Source organism: Microtus pennsylvanicus, chromosome 5, assembly GCF_037038515.1.
Source record: "Microtus pennsylvanicus isolate mMicPen1 chromosome 5, mMicPen1.hap1, whole genome shotgun sequence".
Classification (NCBI taxonomy): domain Eukaryota; kingdom Metazoa; phylum Chordata; class Mammalia; order Rodentia; family Cricetidae; genus Microtus; species Microtus pennsylvanicus.
Genome location: NC_134583.1, coordinates 23,907,507 through 23,930,978, shown reverse-complemented (window position 1 = coordinate 23,930,978; position 23,472 = coordinate 23,907,507). Strand labels below are relative to the sequence as shown.

Here is a 23,472-nt window from a genome sequence, read left to right as displayed (position 1 = left end):
AAGAAGCCAAAGATGTCAATATGGATAGTCCCACCTGAGAAAAATTGATTCTGCTCGCTTCTTTTCTCATTTTTCTGAAGATAATCAAGCTAAATCAAAATATTACCATTATGCAGGGTGCATTGGTTAGCAGTGGAGAAATTCAGACTCAAACCGGCATACACAGGAAGGACATTTGTATCACACAAACCATACCTACCAACAAAACAATCTGAAAAGTTAGCAGAGTCAAATAGACCATTGCAGACTCAGGTTCTCTTTGTCCCTACATTCAGTCATTGGCAGTGCAGTAAGGGGAACAGGAAGCTGCTTCACCGCAGGCCTCTGCCTTCATGGTTACAGGTTGACAGGGGAAACCAGGCTGACATATTTCCTTGTTTATGCTCAACAAGAAAATGAACTCTGTCTCCTTTCATCTCCTGATGAAGGTTAATATTCATGAGGATGCCTATGTGTTTGTCTTTGGGTTCACCTTCTTATTTAGCTTCTCTAGGAACATGCATTATAAGCTCAATGTCCTTTATTTATGGCTAGAAACCAAATATGAGTGAGTACATCCCATGTTCCTCTTTTGGGTCTGGCTTACCTCACTCAGGATAGTGTTTTCTATTTCCATCCATTTGCTTTGGGGGAGCCTAGGCAGTTTGGATGCTCACCTTAGGAGACCTGGATAGAGGTGGGCGGTCCTTGGGCTTCCCACAGGTCAGGGAACCCTGATTGCTCTTCGAGCAGATGAGGGAGGGTGACTTGATTGGGGGAGGGGGAGGGAAATGGGAGGCGGTTGCGGGGAGGAGGCAGAAATCCTTAATAAATAAATTTTAAAAAAAAGAAAAAAAAAGAAAAAAAATGAACTCTCCCACTCCCGCTAATCCTTACTTTCTGTCTGATTAGGCAATTTCTAACACATACCCAATCCCAGATTAACCAGAGTCCCTAGGAACTAGCCAGAATCTGTGTCTTACTCTGCTTTCTGTTGCTCTAACCCAGTACCTAAGAATGGGATATTTGTGAACAAATGTATTTAGCTTGTAGTTCTGGAGGCTCAAAGAATCAAGATCAGCTACTAACATAGGCTCAGTGTCTGGCAAGGACTTCTTGCTGATCCCTTCACTGCAAAAAACCAGGAGAAGCAGACACATGTAGAAAACATTGACCTGCTCCCAAGAGAAAACCATCCATCAGTTAAGAGTGGCTCCATCCCCATGGTTTTCTCAGACCCTCTGCTTAGCTGCACCTCCCAGTGCTGCCAGGGTGAGGAATCAATCCTCAACTTAACCACTCGATCCTGACAGGAGAGGATGTGAATGGAGACTGAGTCCGGAGGGGCACCCGAAACTCCATTACAGCCATCTCTTCTGATACCTTGTGAAAGGCAGCCTCAGAAATCCTTTACTACATCCAGTCAAAATGCACTTTCTGTAATATTGAAAAGTTGAACCTCTGTCTTAAATCAATAGCAAAATCTCTGCAGGGTTCTCTCTGAAGTCAATTTCCCTCTTTATTATGTAGCCCAATGTCCCCAGTCACTGTTGTTGGAAATAATGGGATGAGTTGATATTTATACCTTGAATGCTGAAGAGCTGTCTGAGTAAAGATCAGATAGTGCTCCAAATTCAAAGGCAGGAATGCTGTCCCCTGTGGTGGTGGTGGCAGCTGGCATGAAGCTTTGGGATTCTGTGAGGTGGGGCCTCTCCCAGACATACCTCCCTGAGAGTAGGAAGGCATAATCGGAAATACTTTCCAGCACACGCTGGGCCTGGCACACAATGTAATCTTTGGAAAACAATTCTTGCAAAATTGCTATACACTAAGACATTGGTGCTTCCCCTGGTTTAAGGACAGACTTGTTGGCCGTAAATGTTTAAGCATTCTGGTCAAGGGCATGCAGCAAATAGCCAGAGGCCAAATTAGAATGAAACCCTACCCTGCTTCTCCATCTAAGCGGAGAGGACTACCAGAAAAGATGAGGCTGTGACCTGGAGAAACAAGAGAACATGTAGTGACGTCTAAGTGTTTTGATGCTGGTGTGCTTGTGAGATTTGCAAAGACGTCAAGGTACATCAGATGGCAGAAATTTATTATAAACACACGCATACAAGAGAGGCCACTGTGCCTGGTGCTCTTAAGTTAGACATTAACTGCTGTTATTTATTTCTCAAGTGAAAATTCCTGCAGATAGGATGTGACCTGATCGGTATCTGTCCCTGCTCTGTAGAGTGCGCTCTCTCTGTCCTACCTTATCTTCCACCAGTAGCTGTTACAGTAGATTAGCTGTTAGTAGGTTCATGTTAAGTGGGTGCCTAGAAGAAAGGAGTTAAAATATGCTGAGCAACAGATCACTTAGGGAGAAATCTCTAATAAGTAGCATCCTTTTAAGAGAATTACATTCTATCTTCTGTTCAATGAGTGAGAAAACTAAAGAACACAGAGGACTCAGTGAGTACAGTCGGGAAAACTCTAAGGGGGAAAAATACAGCAAATTCAAAAACAAAGTCATACCAAACAAACAACCCTAATAATGTACTAATAATTATTCTAAATACTTTATAGTCACTTGATACAGTGACTATAATTCTTGGGTTAAGTGCCAGAATCCTAAGTCTTCAGGTGGAAAAAGGAACAAAGTTTAAAGTACTGAGGTACAAAGGTTAAAAATCTTGTCTGAGGTCACATGACCTCTCAGCTTTGGAGCATATGTTTTTACCACCCTGTCACTGATGTAGCAGAAAATAATAAATTCGTAGAAAGAAGAAACTTCTAGGGGCCAAAGCAAAATTAGACTTATAACACTGGTATCATATGGTTCTAGGAGTCTGGACCATGGAAATAGGACTGGGAGGCTAACACTGAGATTCTCATAACAGGCCCAAATGAAAAACTGGGAGCTATGCCTTTTGTAAAGGACAGGGAACTTCTGAGACATCTTGTTCATTCTATACTACTTCCTCAAACTGATCTGAGAAAGTAGTTCTGTAGTACAGTGCTTGCATAGAGTATACAAGATCCTGATGTTAGTACCCAGTGCATGTGTGTGTGTGTGTGTGCGCGCACACACACACACACTCACACACACTCACACACACTCACACACACACACACACACACACACACACACTAGCATGCTGTCCTTCAGACAACTCTGTATAGACTCCCTGAGTTAGAAATAAGTATCTGGTCAACAAACACATGCACAACTGCCTACTTGCCCAATAGTCTCTCTAGCCTTAAGCTGTGTTCAGTTGCTTGATTTGCTGATCTTAATCCAAAGCAATGAACAGTATCATCACCTATAAATTCACGGGCTATAAAGGGAACCTATCAGGACTGGGGAGACAGTTCAGCTGGTAAGTGACTTGCTGTATAAGTGTGAGGACTGGAGTTTGGATTCCCAGAACCCACATATAACAGTTATTTACTATTGTATCAAGGTAACAGCTATCATTACCTAGGAGACAAGCCTCTGGGAGTGTGCAAAGAATGATGTTGGTTCTCTTTATTGAGGAAGAAAGGCTCACCCTAAACATGGGCGGTGCCATTCCCTAGGCTCGGGTCATAGACTAAGCAAAGGAGAAAGCCAGCCGAGCACCCTCTGGCTTCTGACTACAGATGCAATATGCCCAGATGCCTCCAGCTCCTGCCACCAAGATCCCCTCCACCCCCATGGTGGACTATGTGATCACATAATGGCCCAAAATAAACCCAATGGGATAAATAACTAAGACTACATAAAGCTACATTCGATTTCTTGTCCCAATGCTCCTCAAGAAGATGAGAGACAGAGACAGGAAAATCCACAGAAGACCAGTGGCCGGCCAGCCCGTGTGTCCTTTCCTGTTCCAGACAAGCAGAAGTGATACACGAGGTTATCATCTAACTTCCACTCACGAAAAGGGAAACGTCAGGCCATCGTCTTAGATAGTAATGCCCAGCTATGCTTTTCTCTAAACTCAATACCTAGGGCTTCCCTGTTTACAGTACCAAATTATGGCTCCTGCTTCAGGCAAACACTGGCTGTCAGACCCAGGAAGAACAAGCTTTTGTTTGGTGAAACAAACAGGGGCATTTGGGGCCATGTGGATTTCCCTGCTAAAGAAAGAGCCTTTGTTGGATTTGGATTACTGATGATTCCGCCGACATATACCACTGGTTTGCAGAAGAAAGGGCCAATATCCTGTTGCCTTCCCTGGGTAGCAGCCTTTGCTTTCCGTTCTTTGATAAACAAGCAGCAATAAATACGTTTCTGAAGCCGTGCCTGAGAATTTATAAAGGCTAGGATAAAGTGACCATTTTGTTATAAAAATCACAATGCTAGGTTTGAGCTACCATTTTCAGAGTTAAATCATCCCAGGGGTGGTGGGCTTTTTATATCCTGTACTCTCAGAAGAGCCAGATGCCAGGTTGAATTATCCATCTAAAAAAAAAAAAAAAAAAAAAAAAACCTCTCCTTGTGGCTGTAAAACAGCTCCAGATTGCTTCCTCTGCATGCTGAAGGAGGAGCTGACAGGGCCCCAGATGGAGGTGTTTCTCAGCAAGCTGTCAGGTGATCCATCTATCAGAAAAGCCATAGCACCCAGCTGAGTTGCCTATTGCTGCCAAGAATTGTACTGGGTCAGGTGGGAGAGGCCAGGGTCTGTGGAATCCAGAAGAACAAAGGTCAGAGGCATCCGCGCCAGAGAGGACAGCTATGTGTTCAAGCTTCAATTCCCCAGGTTACACTTAGCATTGCTTTAGACAGACTTGACAGGTTTGCTGCCTGCTTTCTTTCATATGGATTTCCTGACATTGGTACTGAGAGATTGTTTGGGATGGTTCTGGGGAAAACCAATGCACAAAGCTGCATTAGAACAAGGCTGCTCAAAATGCACTGGATTGTTGTCAGCAAGCCAAGAAGGCTTCTCATTCATAGAACCCAAGAAGGTGTGATGAGATCATTGGAACTGACAAAGCTAAGGGATTAGAAGTGAGCACACAGACCTAAAAACCATTACCCGCGGGCTTGATGCCTTCCATGTTGGCCTTACCTCATCTTGGAAACTGCCGTTCTGAAAGATAAAAGCATGATATAATATGTGGGTCTATATCCCCCACCCCTCATGAAATACCGAAGATGATTCAGACTAAGAAAAGAGACCGGATGCAATCAGAAAACACCGACAACTGGCTTAAATACTTAAGGCTCAATGAAAAGCTGTACTGCTTTTATTAAAAGCACAGAAAATGTCTTAAAAGGTTTTAGAAAAAGGACTAGCAGGCGTGTTTGCTATTCCCATGCCTGCCATACCATTGACTATGCATTAAATCAACTCTTCTTTGTTCTGGGGGAAAAAAAAGAAAAGAAAGAAAAACGATGTCTGTTTTATGCTTAAATAGTAACTCTGGCCTTCCTCCCTCTTTTGCAGTGATAAGGTGATAAGGCTCACACCCAAAACTGAAGAGGAAGCCTTCGCACTCAAGGGCATCTACCACCAACTCCAGGTAACGGAGCGTGCGCTTGTCTTGTGGTCAAGCCTGTGGCCTATTTGTGACTTGATTTTGTGGACTGAGGTTGAATAATTAGAATAATTAATCAGGTAAAGAAATGGCGTGGAAGAGCATTTAAAGGCAAGTGGAATGCAGACAGGGCCTGAATTATCCTTCACACCGTTTATTTGCTCGTTCACTGACTATCCATCTGCCAGGTAGAATGGATGCTTCTTGGGAGGTTTGTTCACTGTTGTGTTCCCAGTGAGCATCCGGAAGTGGTAAATAATCAATGTTCTCTTTGGGGTTGTGAATTTAATTCAGAGTTTTCAGAACTCCACTTCTCCCCTTTGAAATCTTCCTCAAACACGCCTACCTTCTTCTTTGGATTAAACTTTTAAGTAGACGTAAATTGGGGAAGTTGAAGCTGGGCAGTCATTAACATTGCTGTATGTTGAGGGTTTTCTCACCAACAGCTGAAGGTGTTGCTCATTCATTCTCTAGTGGGTTGCGTGGATCTGGAGTGAGGGTCTCTCATCATTCTGTCACTGCCTGTGGTTATCAGCTTCAACTAAAAACTTAAGATGAGAAGGGTGGCTACTGATTCTCTCCCATGCTGGAATAGACTGGTCCATGGAGCATGTGCTGTGTGGGGCTCCTAAAAGACAAAGACAGCAAAGCAGATTGCCAGAGGGGCCTCGTTCATCTTTAACATGAGACAGTGAGGTTTTCTCTCGGTGATGAAAGTTCAAGCCTCTGTGGTGAGGGGGCTAGAGGACGTGGAAGAGAGTCCACCAGTGACTTGTAAGTGAGTGGTTTGTAGCTACCAGGCCTTTGAACTTTCTCTGCTTGTCAGATCTTCTGTTTGGCACCTTCCTTGTAAATATAGCACTTATATGCAAATGGACTCCCATTTGAACTCTGCGGTCATCGATCTCTTATCTTTCCCTCTTTTCTGACCCTAAGACAAGTAATGGTATCTTGTGGCCTTCTGCAACTCATGCTTATTTTTCAACCCAGAAAGATTTGCTGGAGTATCCTAACACTCTCCCACTCCAAGGCCCCCACCCTGTAGTGCTGGGGATTAACCCTCTGTGGAAGGGCAGGGTCGTCTGCCTCGCAACGTTCTCAGCTATGATAACCAGACACTTCTTCCCAGACATCCCGCCAGGGAGCTAAGCACAGCACAGAAGCAAAGGAAATTCAAGTAGACCTTTCTGTCTCCGCCCCATCACGTTTAAATACAGCACAGGAAGAGAGAGTCCTGTTTGAGGGAACAGTGATTCTGAATCAAACACGGAAGCACAGGATTTTCTTCATTTAGTCAGTTTTGATAATGGTCACTTGCCATTATCAAGAGTGATACAATTGGAGGTAGAGGCAAAGGATGTTTGTAAATTCAAGGCTAGCCTAGTTTACATAGTGAGTTCCAGGTCAGCCAGACCATTGAGAGACAGAAAGGGGGGGGGGGAGAACATACAGCTCTAGAGGACCTGGGTTCAGTTCCCAGCACCCATGTCAGGCAGCTCAGAACTCCATCTCAGGGGATCTGATGTCCTCATCTGGCTTCTGAAGCAACTTCACTCATGTGTATATGCTCTTTACCTCATAATTAAAAATGATAAAAAAATCATTAAGAAAAAAAGAGTGATACAATTGCTCCATAAATGAAAGCAAAATATATTGAGCATTCAGAAGGCCACTGGCACGGATGCCCACATATGAGTGCTTTGCACATTTACATGAGTGGCAAATGCTGTAAGACAAGACTTTTCCTGGGGAGACACAACATGTTCATTGACTCACCACAGACATAGGGAGCCCCTGGCAGAGCAAAGTGTGGATCCCACCAAAGTCCAGCTTGATAAACCAGTGAGTCTAATTGGGGTTACTTCCAGGAGTATGGGTGACAGGTTCCTTAAAGGAGCAGAAATCACTCAAAGACAGCGGCGTCACCAAGGCCACTCCAGCACAGGGAACCTGGAACATACTACACGGGCTGCAGACAGCTCAACAGGCTGGAGAGCACCTTTCCGAGTGCCTTAGTTGTTCTAACCCTCTTCTAGGAAGGTTGGCTGGTTTCTGCTTCTGCTAGGCAGCTAGTCTTCTCACAGAACCATCTTTGCAGCTTGGCTTATCTAAGAGTGATGGTCAGAAGTATTTATTGCTTACTCTTAGGAGGAGGGGCCTAGCGCTCTGGTGGGTTTCTGAGACTTCCTGAAACTGTTTGGAGAAGTTTACCTTCTGGCTCCCAGCCTTTTCTTAGAGGGTGGAATGCTTCAGTCTCAAAGGAAACATGCACACAATATTACAGCAAAACAGTCCTAAAATCTGCTTTCATTTAGTCTTTAAGGAAAGTGGTCAGCCATGGAGCTACAGGAACTTAGAAGACAATTCAAAGAAGGGTGGGGAAAGCAGCAATGAGGAATGGCGCCAGGGACTCAGTGATTGGCATGAGGCCTCACGTGACTCATCGTGAAAGCTGGCTGTGATGTGCACTGGGGAGCAGAGTCACTAGAGGGGAACGATGCGTGAGGGGGTCCAGGAGAACCCAGGCAGAGGCTCCCACGGACCTGCTCAATGGCCTCACACAGAAGATGCCTGATTCTCACATGCACAGTGATGGCTGCCAGAGAGGCTCACTAGAGACTCGGTGCTCATCGTTCTTATGCAGACCTGATTATACCATGCTCTTCCTAACACATACCAAACTTCCAGATTCCCAGAGGAAAGCCAGGTATTTGACATGAGCTATGCGGTTTGCACAAACAGCATAGGTGCAGTGAGTCACTCTTATCGATGACAGTGACGGGAGTCTTCCGAAAATCTAAGTTCCCTGATACCAGCCCCGGGAGAGCTATGCAAACAGGCCCCCCGAAAGACAGCATGTCAGGCTGCTCTGTAGAGTCTCTTCTACACACTGCTTCATTTCCTTTCGCAAGTGGGGTAGTCTTCCTGGACTGGAGTTTGAGGTGTTGAACTTGGATAACTTTCTACCTAGAAGCACCCTCCTATTTTGATGTTATTTTAAATTTGAATTATTTCACCAAGGGATCCTCTCCCACTGTGGAGAGCAGAAATTCTGGAAATCTTGAGAAAGCAGTCTGAGGGGAAGAAAGAATTGATTTTCTGTTATCTTCTGCCCTGTGGGGGCTCATGGGCCAGAACCAGGGTCACAGCAAACAGCTTCCATGTGTCTGTGCAGTGCTCTTGGGAGACAAAGGAGGAGCTACCAAGAGGAGTATTGTCCCCTTTCTCCTAGAATAAGATATAGTTGACAGAATTCTAAAGGCCCCAGCTCTCTGAATGCTTCTGCCCCTGCACTGCAGAATAGCTTCACTGTGAGCAGGCAGGATGGGCATCCCAGTGTTGATGGCACATTGCAGAGCAGAGTGGAGACTACCTGGGGTGGGTCTGAGAAAGTCAGAGGAACCTTTAGAAGCCAAGAGTTTTCCTCCAGCTATCACAGAGGAAGAGGTCAGCAGAACGGAACATTGCTCATCGTCTTAAAGACAGCAGTTCACAAACCCGGCTATGCTGGGAACCCTTCCTGGGAGTCACATGGCCCAGAATGCCAATGACAGTGAATTCTGGGATATGAGAATGACCCCTAACTGACAGGAAAGCATGAAATGAAGATATCAGTCCTATAGATTGCAGGACCCGATGAGAATACACCCCTCCCCCCGCCCACTCCTGGATACTTTGATTTTAGCCCATTGAGACCCTGGGGAGAATCGAGCCAGCTGGGCCTGGACCACTGATCTGCAGGACTGGGAGGTAATAGGTGGGCTTTGTTTTAAACAGCTAAACTGATGTTGATTCCCAGAGCAATGGAAAACAGATTTATCATACAGTAACCATCCACATCCTGCCCCTTGGCTCTCATTTTCCAATGTGACGGTTCTAAGTTACTTTTCCTGATTTCACTGTCTATAACCGAGCCTCTTAGGGAAAGTGGAAACTGACTCACCGCCGTGCTTAGCTGTAAATTCACAATGCCTTATCTGAAACATGATCAAATGCAAGATGTGCATACAATACTGAGCGGAATCTGAGAACGTACGGTCAACACATAGCTAATTAGACAGACATAGGGCTGCGGTTGCAAAGCTGCTTGCTTTCCTAATTAAATTTTATAGTTTTGCTGAAGAATCGAAACAAGAACATTAAACAGAAAACAGTACCCCCAGAGAATGGGATTGAGAAAGCACCAGCCAATTAAATTGTTAATTAAGACCATAACCGTGGCTTAAGCCAAGTTATGATAGAGGAGGAACAGTTTGCAGGTGAGCAAAATTAGAATCCAAACCCTGTGCTCCATCTGCAGATCCCCACCAGGTCTTTGTGCTGAGAAGGAGGAGAAGCAGCTTGGAGTGAGGCTCCAGAGTGTCTCTTACGCAATCTGCTTTTGTGTCCTTGCTGCACGAAAACATGATGGTTATTTGTTTCCAGATTCCTCATCAGAGGCAAGAAATTGTCCTGTCCCAGCCTTGGTCTCGTTTTTTCACACAGGAGCACAAGTTCAAAGATATCAGTTGCTTGGCCAGATGTCACTGACAGTCATTTCAGGATCACACTCTGGAGGCTCCCAGAGACTGAGGCAAAACCTGGAAGCCAACCTGGTACAGGTTATGGTTGTGTAGCTTGGTGTTCTTGTGGAACTCCCAACAGGGGGAGTAGGGCTGTCTTTTGCCTGTCCTTGGGACCCTTTTCCTCCTACTGGGTTGCCTCAGTCAGCCTTAATAAAAGGGGATGTGTCTAGACTTATTGCAACTCCAAATATGTTGCAACTTATTGCAACAACCATATTTGGTTGATATCCCTGGGAGGCCTGCCCCCTTTCTGAAGGAAAATGGAAGACCAGCAGATCTTGGGGAGAGGGGAAGTGAAGAAGAAGGACTGGGAGGAGAGGAGGGAGGGGAAACTGCTGTCAGGATGGAATATATATATATATATATATATATATATATATATATATATATATATGAGAGAGAGAGAGAGAGAGAGAGAGAGAGAGAGAGAATATGCTGGAATGCTATACTCCCCATAAGGAAGGCTCCATCCATGATGGTTGCTGCTGCTGTCTGGAATATGGGTTCTCCTCACCCCCATTTTATAGTTCTGTGCTGTGGTGAACATAGGTGTACTCTAATACTTGTGGATGTTTTGAAGGTCACACAGCTGGGCTGCAGGAACTTTGAAACTCTTGTAATTCCTGGAAGTTTATAAATTCCTATGTCCAACTAAATGATTTTTATCAACTGGGAGACTTGTAAGGAAAAAAATGGATGGTAGAATTCATACTATGGGAGTTAAGGGATGCCAACTTTATTAGGAACTGGTTATGTGGTGACAAAATCAAGGGCCCATTTCTCTCTCTCCCTTCTCTCCCCTCTCCCTGCCTCCCTCTCTCTCCCTCCATCCCTCCCAACACAGTCTTTCTACATATAGTTCAAACTGCCCTCTCACAGGCAATCCCCCTGCCTTAGTCTCTCAAGTGCTATAATTACATGCATGTGTCACCATGGCCAGACGATTATAAAAATCTCTTACTCACTGCTATGGGAAAAAAGATTCCAGGATGATCCCAGGGATTCTTGTCCCAGGGTTTGGGTGTGTGCACATCCCCTCCTAGGTAACACACAGGCAGTAATCTAGACATGTCTATAAAAGAATTTTGTAAATATAAGTACATTCCCAAATCAGTTGATCATAAAGTAGGGAGAGTATTGAAGTGACCTTCACCCAGAGCTGAGCTTTCCCAAAGTGGGGCGTTTATCCAAGGTGATTGATTGCAGAATCACAGGCTCAGAGAGAGAGAGAGAGAGAGAGAGAGAGAGAGAGAGAGAGAACAAGCTGTAGTTTTCCCTAAACCCAAGCACAGGACATCGCTTCTGCCACAGTCTTCTTGCCAAAGGACAGGGTCAGTCCACATGTAAAGAGTGGAAGGCAGACACAGCACTTGACAAGAGAATTAGAAGACTGGGAAAGAATGTGTGGTCATTGTCACCCATGCATCCTCCATCCATCCCCACCCCACATACCAGAACTCCAAACCCAGATAGGAAGTACCAGCTGCTTAAGTCCATCCTGACTGCCACTTTCCCATTATGACTCTGGTCCTCTTTAGACCAAAATATAGGTCTAAAGAGACCAGGCTTCAGATATCCTACATGTTGTATCACACATACTTCTACTTGTTCTCCACACGGTGGGGAAATAGAAATCTGAACAAGTTGACTCTACTTAGCATTATCTTAGTGTCCCCCATGGTTGACAGCAGTAATTTACAATCCTAGCCACAAATAGAAATCTCTATAAAGATTTTGTTTCTTTTGCAGTACTAAGGATTGGATTGACCTGAGTCCACGGGATAATAGACAAGTGCTCCCACCTAGCTATATCCCTGACCCTTCTTATTTTTATTTTGAGATCCAGTCTTGCTCAATTTTTCAAGTTGGTTCTGAACTCACAGTGTAGCTCATGCATAATCCTCCTGCCTCAGATTCCCAAGTATCTTATAGTATAGTCACGCACCATGATGCTTGACTCTGGAAAACATCTTATAAAAAGCTGACATCTGGCCCAGTGCAAGAAATTTTGAATCATTTACTCAATGATCCTATTAGTATTTGTTAGATACTCCGAGAAATTCAGCACACAGCCAAGGTAACAAACGACCACTGTGTTTTATAGTTCCTTTGGTGTGCCACAGCAGCTCTTCCAGATGGCACTTGCCCGCCTCTCTGGAATTTCCCACTGTCACCATCTAGTCTTACTGGACTAACTGTAGTTTCTCACTAAGTGCTTTTCTCAAGCTGACCCTCTTTCTGCTTTGCCCCCACAGTGAGTACCACTTATCTTTGAAGCTGAGGCTAAAGCACTAGGTTCTCCTGAAATTGTTTGACTGGAATTGAATGCTGAGGATAGCTGTATCCTAGCATCCATATTACTTCGTGTTTTGTCACCCTAATAGACTGATCAGATCCTGTGGATCTGAAACACAAGGTTTCTGTGAATGAGCATATGGGTAGATGGAAAGGCATCTGCAGGAGAAAAGGATGCTCAAGAGAGTTTGGCTATCTTGTCTCCAGAAACACAGTCCAGGTATGGATCAGAAGAATCTTTATTGTTTCCCAACCCACCTTTCAAACTATACTTATTTTTTGTTGTCCATTATAGAGCACCATTTATAGTTGTTCTTAAATTTTTACCTACAAATTGATTGGAGAGAATTTTTTGTGCTTTGTGGTGGGCTTTAGCCCGTGATCAATGACGCATGACTAGATGACGTTCCTTTTCAAAAGATAGTTATGCTTTCTATAACTGAGGTTTTCTATCAAGTGTACAGACTACATTGGTGCCAATACTTAGACCCATGAAGATAGAGCAGGCTTTGTATATACACCAGCCATGGCCACAAAGATTTTGCTTAAGTCCTGCATTTCTTAGTGGATAAATGTGAAGTCATTTTCCATTCCTTGGCTGGTTTTAGATGTCAGTGTTGATTAGGGAGCAGTAGATCATGGGCCCTAGAACCTCTGTTGGAGAAGGGGACCACGACACTGATGGCTAGCATCAAACCACAAGCATTCTGAATAAGTAACAGTGGCTAAAGAAATGACCTCTCTATACATTTGACCACATGATGTCCTGTACATGGAAAAGAGGAGAGCAGTTAGCGTTGTGAGCTCCCACAGAAATCCTTGCGTTCACATCCTGACTCTTCCATGTCCTACTTATAGGAATGTCACTATGTTGCCTTCTTCCTACGGACCTCCATTCCTTCATCTCCCTCACAAGACTGAAGATCTCTACAAATAAAGGGCTGTGTTTCATTCTTCTTTGGTAGGATCAACCTCTAGTTCATTTACATAGCACCAGCACCTGGCCATAGTAGGCGCTCAACAAGTGTTTCATGAATGAATAAACAAGTGTAATTCATTCACCCTTCTACTTTCCTGGAGTTATAACACCAGCAGCCTGAACTTGGGTTCCTATCAAGAGCAGATAGATGACTGAACATATTATCACCATGATTTCAAAGCCTAAAACTATAGGTGCAAATAAGCATGTGTTTCTAACGATGGAGCAATGCGTTAGAGGTCTGCTGTGAGGGATAAGGCTGTGAGGTGCAGAGTATTGTTCACATCTTCCGTCACCAAGGAACGCTTATGGAGGAAGTAGGATTTCTGCGACAGCTTGCTAAGAAGTTCCTTGAGAAAGCCACCTGTGAGATCTGCAATCTGCCATTAGGTTCTTAACTTTAACATTCTTGCCTTTGGGCGTTGCCTAGTGATAAATACAAAAATGCTGATTATCGGAGAATTGGAATTTGAAGATCAGAGTTCGTGTGTTTTGCCTAGAAGTTAATCTGTGGTTTTGTAGAATCAAAACTACCTTACCTGTTTCACCCTTTGACATACTTGATTAGCGAACTCACTCCTGAGAACCCAGAGAGCTGTTAGGAATACATATGGAGCAGTCTTGTGCTCTATAAATTTCAAAGCCGCTTTTACATATTCATCATCTGCAAGCACAAAGACTTTGCTTCATTAAAGGACTTTCCTGTTTCATACCATTTTATTTTCTTGTTTATTTTTAGCTGTGTAAATGTAGAGGGATTAAAATTTCCATGGTTGGGCCCCACAAACATTCCTAAGATGTTTTTGGTTTTGATAATTACATTTAGTTTTAGTTTCTCTGACCATCAGTACCCCTCCTATTTCCTCACAGTTTGCTCATATTTTGAAGTTGACCTTGACTAAGAATCAGCATCTTGTGTATTAGGAAAGATATAAGGAGACAGTACAGAGCACAAGGCATAACCGATCAACAAATGACAGTGGCCTAGTGCAGGGTTTCTGAGGAGTCGAGATGTTACTCCACAAGTCCTAATTCATGTCCCCATGAGAGAGACACCATTGGAGGCACAGGAGGAAGGTGCTTGTGCATGGAAGCAGGCTAAGATTTTCATGATAGTCGCAACCTTTTGATGACAGAAAGAGTAAGTCGTGAGTCTTTGGGAAAGGTCTAACTAGAATACACAAGCAGAGGATAAGAAACAGTCTACAGTCTGCCTCCTTTCTTCAATATTACTATCTCTTTGAAAAATAAAGCTCAGTCAGTGTGTCAAGAGCTTGGCTTGGGACAGATAGCCATTCATTAGGTCAGCAAATTGTACTGAGGAACCATGTTCACTAAAGTGTAAGCAGAGCTCAGAAGCCATGTGCGTGTGATTCGCCAGTTTTTTCTGTCAGCTAGACTTATCTGTGAAGGAATCTGCAGGCTCTCTCAGTGGAGACTGGGCGGGCCTCAGACTCCTAGAGATACACCTGCCTCTGTCTCACAGGTGCTGGGATTAAAGGGAGAGAGGCTCTTAACTGAGAAAATGCCTCCGGAAGGTTGGCCTGTCAGCAAGTCTGTGGTGTATTGATGTGGAAGGGTCCGTCCTAGGTGCAGAGGTGTGTGGGAGATGATCATGTGTTGTATAAGAAATCAGGCTGAGCAAGCCATGAGGAGTAAGCCAGAAAGTAGTGTTCCCCATGGCTTCTGCTTGAGTTCTTTTGGTCATGGTCTTTGATGTGAAAGTGAACACCATTTCCTTCCCAAATTTCTTTGGGCCATGGTGTTTTACCATAACAAAAGCAATTCTGACAAAGACACTGTGCTGTTGATTTTATAAGAAATTTCAATATAAAATTGTTTCATGATTTGAATATGGTTTATTCCCTCTTAAATTCATATTGAAATATGGTCCCCAGTGAAAGAACACTGAAAGGTAGTGAGTGGGTCCTTTTATATACAATTAGGATATTAAGCAAGATGTCTGCAGTTTCTGTGATTGGCTAGCTGGCTGTAAGAGCAGAGTGGGCTGTTCTGTTCTCTTTCGTGTGTCCCTGGTGATCTTTCCGTCTCTCTGTCACGCTGTGACATAGCATGAGGCCCCTGCCCCTCTCGCTCCTCACCAGAAGAGGAAAATGAAAGGATTTCATTCTTCACACTGACTTTGTGATTAGAACTGTACTGTTGTCCAATGCATGTTGTCTCATATAATCCACATAATGTAAAGAGCTGTTGCCATTACTATCTCCGTTTCATAGACGAAAAACGGAGCAGCTGCTCTGTTGTCCATTCTGCGGATGATTCTCCCAACTTAAGGAGTTCCTTCGAACATGATTTAAGAAAAAGTGGGATGTGAAATATGTATCATCAGATGGCCAGCTAAGATCAGGAAAGATCACTAAGAAATCCACATAGGCTGAGGCAGGATGTAGGGCTGGAAGGAGCCGGGGTTTGCCACAGACAGACACGGCTTTATTTGCAACACTGTCTACTGCAGTGTGCGCCTGCGCCATTAGCTGTTTCTCCAACTAACAACCTCCAGCAAACTTCAAAGTTCTTTACGTTCTTCCTTGATTAACAATGGGGTTAACCAGTTCAAATGCATACCATCTTGATTTAGCTGAATGATTGGCAGCAAGCATTAGAGCTGTGTTTCTCAGGTGAATGTGTGAGACTGTACTCAGAGACTGGGAAAAGAAGGGTGGCGGTGGGCATGAAATTTGTATTTAAACAAGTTCAAAGGCAGCTCTACACACAAGAGAGTTCACTGTTTCGTGTAAATACTTGGCAAATGTTGGGAGAAATATTTACAAACTATAAGGAAAGCACAGAACTAATTTTGTTTATTTCTTTTATTTTACATACTAACCAATTTCCTCTCCCTCCCCCCCCAGCTCACCCCACCTTTTCTCCCACCCACCCCCACCTACTCCTCAGAGAGGGTGAGGCCTCCCATAGAAAGTCAAAAAAATCTGGGTGACTGTCCAGGTAGCGAGATGTCTCTGTCAATTCTAAAGTTTTAGAAGTTGCTTAAAATGCACTTCCTATTAACGTAGGTAATATTATATCCTTCTGAGGTCTTTGATGGAGTTGAAGAATAGATCATTATAATTATAGTTTTCCTTAGTTACGATAAAGAAAATATACATATTGTAACTGTAATTCTTGCTTGATATCTGTTTTGTTACATGTAATTTACTTTCTTAAAGTTAAATGCTTCCTTTTTAATTAGAAAAAGAGAGGTGATGTGGGTATGCTATGAATATGTTTTATTACCACTGATTAATAAAGAATTTTCTTTGGGCCTATTACAGAGAAGAATAGAGCAAGGCAGGAATTCCAAGGAGAGATAGAGGGAAAAAAGTAGGCGGAGTCAGGGAGATAGCATGCAGCTGCCAGAGGAGAAAGACACCCACATGCCTGTACCAGTAAACACAAGCCTCGTGGTAAAATATAAAATAATAGAAAGGGGTTAATTTAAGATATAAGAGCTAGAAATACACTTAAGTGATTGGCCAAGCAGTGTATTATTTAATACAGTTTCTTTGAAATTATTTCAGGTCTGGGTGGATGGGAAACAAACAAGCAATCTCCACCAACAACATCACCAAGGATCCCCCCCCCCATTTTTAGACTAAACAAGGTATCGCTCCATAAAGAATGAGCTCCCAAAAGCCAGTTCATGGACTGGGGATAAATACTGGTACCACTGCCAGTGGCCCTACATACTGCTCAAGCCACATCTGTCACCACATTCAGAGGGCCTAGTTCGGTCCTATGTAGGCTCCCCCACAGAATTGATTTTAGAATGGCAAAACCTCTCAGGATCACCCCAATTTCCTTTAGAATCAACAGAGTCCTTATTAGTCAAGAGAGTCCTTGATTAAAGCGGCCACGATAAAAGGGAAATATTGACACTCACAAGGTTTAGGTATCATCTGGCATAATTTATTTCTTAATAACTTGCATAAATACAGTTTATCCAACAGAACCATAAGTGGCCTCAATCTTAACAGGGAATATAAAAATTCGACCTTTGAGAGTTAATTCTCTGACCAGTGATATTTAACCCTCTTTGCTTCGCCAAATCTTTGAGCAATGCTCTCAAGCTAGAAGGTAGCATGAATGGATAATACTTGGGCAGTGACTGGAAGAGGTTATAATCAAAATTTTAGAAGACTTTAATATAGCAGTAAGAGGTTCAGAAACCCAGAAATGTCGGTCCCAGCAAAGAAAACTATAAAGTCATTCTGGAAAATGCTGGGTGAGTCGATGATGAAGTGAAATGCGAGTATAGTGGGGATAGAGGACCGTGTCAGCATCTCTGGGGAGGGTTCTAGGCTCTCGGTGACTCCTAGTGGCACCTCCACCCATGTGGTAGCCAGGGAGGCACTCAGCACATCCTGTTCTCTCCTTCCCCATCGCTGTGTTTTGCAGTCTCCCTGGTGTCTGTCTAGTTAGTTGCTTTATAACTAAGCATGGCCAACAGGACATATCCACAAAGAGACAGGGCCATTTCTGAACTGAGACCTTAAGGAATGGAGGGTACCCCTCCAGGCCTCCTGCCACCATCTGAATGACAGAGAAGGCAAAGGCCAGGAGAGCAAAGAAGCCTGGCATTGGAATTCCTTGGGTCTCTGAAATATTATACAGGGGAAAGTTCACAAGAAAACCCATGTTTATCTGTTACATGACCAATAAATAATTTTCTTTTGTATTGTAGACATATTTTTATTCGGTTGGTTGGTTTTGGGTTTGGGTTTTCGAGACAGGGCTTCTCTGTGTAGCTTTGACTGTCCTGGAACTTGCTCTGTAGACCAGGCTGGCCTCAAACTCGCAGAGATCCTCCTGCCTCTACCTTCTGAGTGAGTGCTGGGATTAAAGGCGTGGGACACTACTGCCTGGCTGACATACTGTTTCTAGTATCATTCTGAATGATACAGAAAACAAGACACTGAAGAATTGCTGAGCTCAGTTTAGAAACTGAGCGAAAGGAATCAGTTCTACAGGGGCAATGTGATCAGACAGACTCTAGACTTAAAGGAAGTCTGAAACTGAAACGGAAATCTAGACTGAAGGCTTACAAACAGAGTGCTCACGTTTGCAAGATGAGAGAGATGAAGAGCGGCCCTCCTCACCTCCCCCAGCCTCCTCGTTCAGGTGTTCCTAGGGCAGCTTCCACTGAGTTCCAGAAGAAGGGCAGTGTGGGGGCTAGGAAGAAAAACAGCAGATAGGAGAATCCTCTTAGTCTTAACAAGTGATTATGTAATGAAAATCAATGGGGAAAAATGAGATCTGGCCTAAAATATCAAACGACCAAAAATAAAATGTTGCTACATTAAAACCCTATACAACTGCCACAACCCCAGCTAGAAACAGAATCAGAATGGGAAACAGGCTTGTAAAAGATGCTTGTCCCTTGAAGCATGCGCACTAGCATCCATATGCCTCAGCTGAGACTGTGATGGAAACGGCCAGAGAGGCTCCCAGAGTAGGCAAAGGAGAACGGAGGAGAGGACACATGGGGTCTGCCTCCCGGAATGCATTGTTCTGAGGCCAGCGAAGAGTGGTTCTGTGTGGTCAGAATTGGAATCTTTTCCTCCTGACACACGGGAAGGTCCGAAAGACAGAACCTGCTCTGAGTCGGTAAATCTCGGAACAAAAAAAAGGCACATCTGTGCATATCAGAAAAGATGGTGGGACCTGAAGGGACTCTGGACGGTCCCTTCAGCAGACTCATAAAGATTAAAAGAACTGAAGGGACTCTGGACGGTCCTCCAGCAGATTCATAACAATTAAAAAAAACTCTGCCAAGGCACCCAAAATCAAATTTCTCTGGCCAGTATACATTCCGGCCCGTTTGTTTCCCTAGTCCGTGTTGCCCTAACAGAGAAAAATGATGCCTCCCAAACCAACGTCACTGTTCCAACAAGCAGCTATGAGTCTGTGGCTTCATGGACTGTGCTAGAAGTTTTAGATAACCACACCTGATAAAATAATGATCCCGGCAGGAGAGATGGGTTGGTGGTTAAAAGCCCATGGCTAAGAGCATTTACTACTCTTCCTGAGGACCCGAGTTTAGTTTCCAACACCCACGTCAACACTCAGAACTGCCAGTAACTTCAACTCCCGGGGATACAATGCCCTCTTCTGGCCCCTGCAGGTATTGCACTCACATGCACACATACAGATACACCTGGACCCATAAATTAAAATTTAAAAAAATTTTTTTTAAAGCACTGACACAAAAACTCTCATTCTTTCATCAAACCTAAACTGAATACTTTATTTGGGGCATTATGGGAGTCCCACGTTCTGTTTGATGATACAGCAATGAATGGATGCTGAACCTTTGAACAAGGGACTCAGGGAGGCTCACGGTGACATCAAAGCAGGGGTAGATTGGTAGAACCCCATATATTTATTCCAAATTTATACCTTATGTATAGTCAAAAATAAATGAAATGATTATTCTAGATTCTCCAATAAATCATATCATTTCCCATCTCTAAGCTCTTTTATACATGTATAGCAATATATCCCACAAATATTTATTAAGTGACCACTGTTTCAATTGCAGTTCTGGATTCTGGGAGCTACATAAGCAAAGAGAGCAGCAGTGACCCCAACTCCTCATGAAACACATGCTCATTGAGAGAGAACCAATGGAAAGCTGTGGGGGACCCAGGCCACTGGGAAGAAGGCTGGACATCAGCGGGTACAGTGTTAAGTGGAGTGGCAGGGACAACATCACTGGAAGAGAGTATTCACACAGACATCCAAGGCTGAAGAGGGTGAGGGTGAGGTCCTTCCTCACCCACCTGTCCGAAGATCTTGTCTCTTGAACTGACCCATCAGGAAGCTGTGTGTCTGTCCGTCTCTGTCCCATGAAGAAACTTGTTACTCTCATGTTCACTCTGTTCTCAGATCCGGGGTTCCTTAAAGAAACACATTCTCATTCACACAAGAGTACGAAGGAACAGCACACCAACTGGACTAGGACAACCCAAAGGCTAACAGAAGCCATTCTCTTTAGCCCCGCTCAGCCTACACAGCCTTTGTCGCCAGCCAATATAGTTTGAAAGTGACAGCTGACCTTTTTCTTAATATCGTTTCCCCTTTCCTAGCGAAATCCCTGTGTGCACCCCCCTTTCACATAGCGGTTCTTTCTGCCATCTCTCAAACATGCTGTGCAGGTTTGAAAGTTGGGTGGTACGTTCTTTTGCTATCAGAAGCATGGAACATGTTCATGATACCCACAGATTTAACTAGGGCCCAGGGTATTGGACACTGCTGAGACAGGAAAAGGCACAGAGACGGACCTACAATGACACAAAAGTGAAATGAAACCAAATAATCACCAGCTCAATTTGACCCCCAAAAGCTTTAGGAGTAACTTGGCCTGGAGTTATCACAGCAGCTCCCTGATTATTCTCAAAGGAACACACAAAGGAAATTCTCACAGTCAAGGAATACCATAGACCCAGGCTATCTCAGTCTATGAGAACACAGACTTGGGCTATCAGAGTCCATGAGAACCACAGACCCGGGCTATCTCAGTCTATGAGAACTACAGACCCAGGCTATCACAGTCCATGAGAACCACAGACCCGGGCTATCACAGTCCATGAGTACTATACACCTGGGCTATCACAGTCTATGAGAACCACAGACCCAGGCTATCACAGTCCATGAGAACCACAGACACAGGTTATCATGAGAACTACAGATCTGGGCATTTCCAAGACTCTTCAATGAGTCTACAATGATTTCACCTAGTTTTAAATAAAAATTCATAGACATGTTTCAGGGCCTCTCAAGTTTTTCAGTATTTATGTTACAAGTATAAATCATTTCTTTCTTTTAGACAACCACAATCTAAAGTGTAATAAAGGACAGAACCCTTGAAAGAAGAAATATGTTTGCAATTTAACAAAAAGTTAAGTGGACTTCAAAATTTTCTCATCAAAGAAAAAAATTTAACTGTGAACATTAAAACAGTTTGGAGAAAGCACTGTGCCCATCTTCCCCTGAGAACTGCATATGATTGAAAGATGAAAGTGATCCTGAAATCAGAAATATTTCAAGAATTGTGTTCACATACCGTATGGAACAATTCATCAACACAGAATGGTCCTTCTTACTAAAAAACATTCTAATCATAGAAAAGAAAAATCCCAGATCAAACCTCAAAAGCAGGCACTTATAGCCTTCCAGTTTGGCCATTTACAAATTAATTTTGTCATACTTAATCTCCTGATTATTATGAGAAGTTCATTGGCTTTGGGGATTCTTTCTGAAAAAAAAATATACAAAACGCAAGATTATAAAAATGTACTTAAATGACACTTGCCTCTCAAAGGATTCCAACTTTGTAAAATGTTAGCTCCTTTAATTCACACAGTTCCCAGGCAGGCAGAGACATAACAAGTGGAGTTGTTTGATGGGCTTTCTGTCATTTTCTACTAGGGAACATGAGTCACTGTCTGTACCGGATAGTTTTATGTCAACTTGACACAAGCTTGTTGGCATACCCTGCACTTAAGGTTGCAGTCCACCATGTCCCGACAGCTCTCTGAGCTCGGTGCAAAGTGGAGGACTCCATTTCCAGCAGGGCTCCCTCCCTACCTGGGTAGTGTCTCTAGGTTTGAAGGCATGACCTTATCTGGAAGTTGTCCCTAATCCTGAATGTCTGCCCTATCTCAAGCATGACCTTCAACAGAGGTCCCTGCAGATGCTCTCCCCCTGCTGCCCATATGATAATTAGATTTTGTGATCCCAATGTATGGCAGGACTGTGCCGCCAAACGCAAACAAGGTGATGGTCCAGCTGCTCTCGCCATCCTGTATACCCCCATAAAGCTGAGCTGTAACACTCTAACTGTCTTCCACCTCTGTTCCCTTTGTCCTCATAGCCTGGTGGTCAACAAACCACAAAGAAAAGGGAAATCCCACACAAGCTAAAGTCATCGGAGATGAGGAACCTTAACTAAGAAAATGCTTCCATAAGCTATGGCTGTAGACAAGCCTTTCGTGCATTTTCTTAATTGGTGATTGATGAGACCATTGTGAGTGGTCTCATTCCTGTCCTGGTTGTCCTGGGTTCTACCAGAAAGCAGGCTGAGTAAGCAAGCCAGCAAGCAGCACTCCTCTGTGGCCTACATCAACTCCTGCTTCCTGACTTAGTTCCTGTTTCGACTTCCTTTGATAATGAGCTGTGATGTGGAAGTATAAGCCAACCAAACCCTTTCCTCCCTAAGTTGCTTTAGTCATGGTGTTTCTTCACAGCCATGATAACCCTAAGTAGGCCACCACTGCTCTGGAAGTTGAAGTGGACTGCATCAGTGCCTAACAGCTGCTTGAGGAGCTAACTCATCTCATTGAGCAAGTAGTCAACACAGAGGGAGTTGTGGTCCAAGTTTGGTTTTATTTCCATTTCTCTAAGATCTGGTAATGAGCTGTCATGGGCCATATCTTCTGCAGAATTTGACGAAGTAAGGCACAGCAAGAAAGACTGAGCAGCCACCTGCTTTTCTTTGTACTTTACAAGAAGCAAACCTGTGCCGTCGTTTACTGACAAATAGGGCTTGTCTCCAAAGCACACTTTCTTTTTGCTATAACATGCACAAGGTTCAAAGGGTTTTACAAAAAGTAAGATTATTTTTAGCAGGTAATGATGCATCTCTAATTCTCAAAATAAAAAATTTAAACAATATACATTTTAAAAATCAATCCTGCTTCCCATATTGCTGGTTACCTAATTCTACCCAGAGGCAACTCAAGTTCATGGCTGTGTAGTCTTCTAGTTTATGAACATGCTAACATATCTTTAATCAGAATCACCTGACAAAAAGTCAATCATATCTATGCGAGTAGTCTCAGTTCTTAAAATGGACTTTATGTTTCAAAGAGTTTGTTTACTTTGATTTTTGGATACTTTTCCATTTGCCTTGCATGGAAAGTTGTCTCCAACCAGGAATGTTTAAGAGTTCCTGTTTCTTTATACCTTTGGCAACTCATTGTACAGTCAAGTTGTTTAACTTAGAGGCAACGTGGATCAAACAGTTCTTTATCTAGTTCTTAAAGATATTTTATGCATTAAATGACTACTTACATTTTCATGGGCCTACAAATTAAGTAATTTCTATATATCACCAAAGCCTTA

At 43.5% G+C, this 23,472-nt stretch overlaps 1 protein-coding gene across 1 annotated transcript in view; it reads left to right on the top strand.

The window, feature by feature from the left end:
• The window catches only part of Cpa6 (carboxypeptidase A6), a 304,771-nt gene that overhangs the window by 98,944 nt on the left and 182,355 nt on the right, over positions 1-23,472 (top strand). The window contains exon 2 of the mRNA XM_075974646.1: positions 5,400-5,475. Coding sequence (XP_075830761.1) covers positions 5,400-5,475 — 76 coding nt within the window. The remainder of the gene's footprint in view (positions 1-5,399; positions 5,476-23,472) is intronic.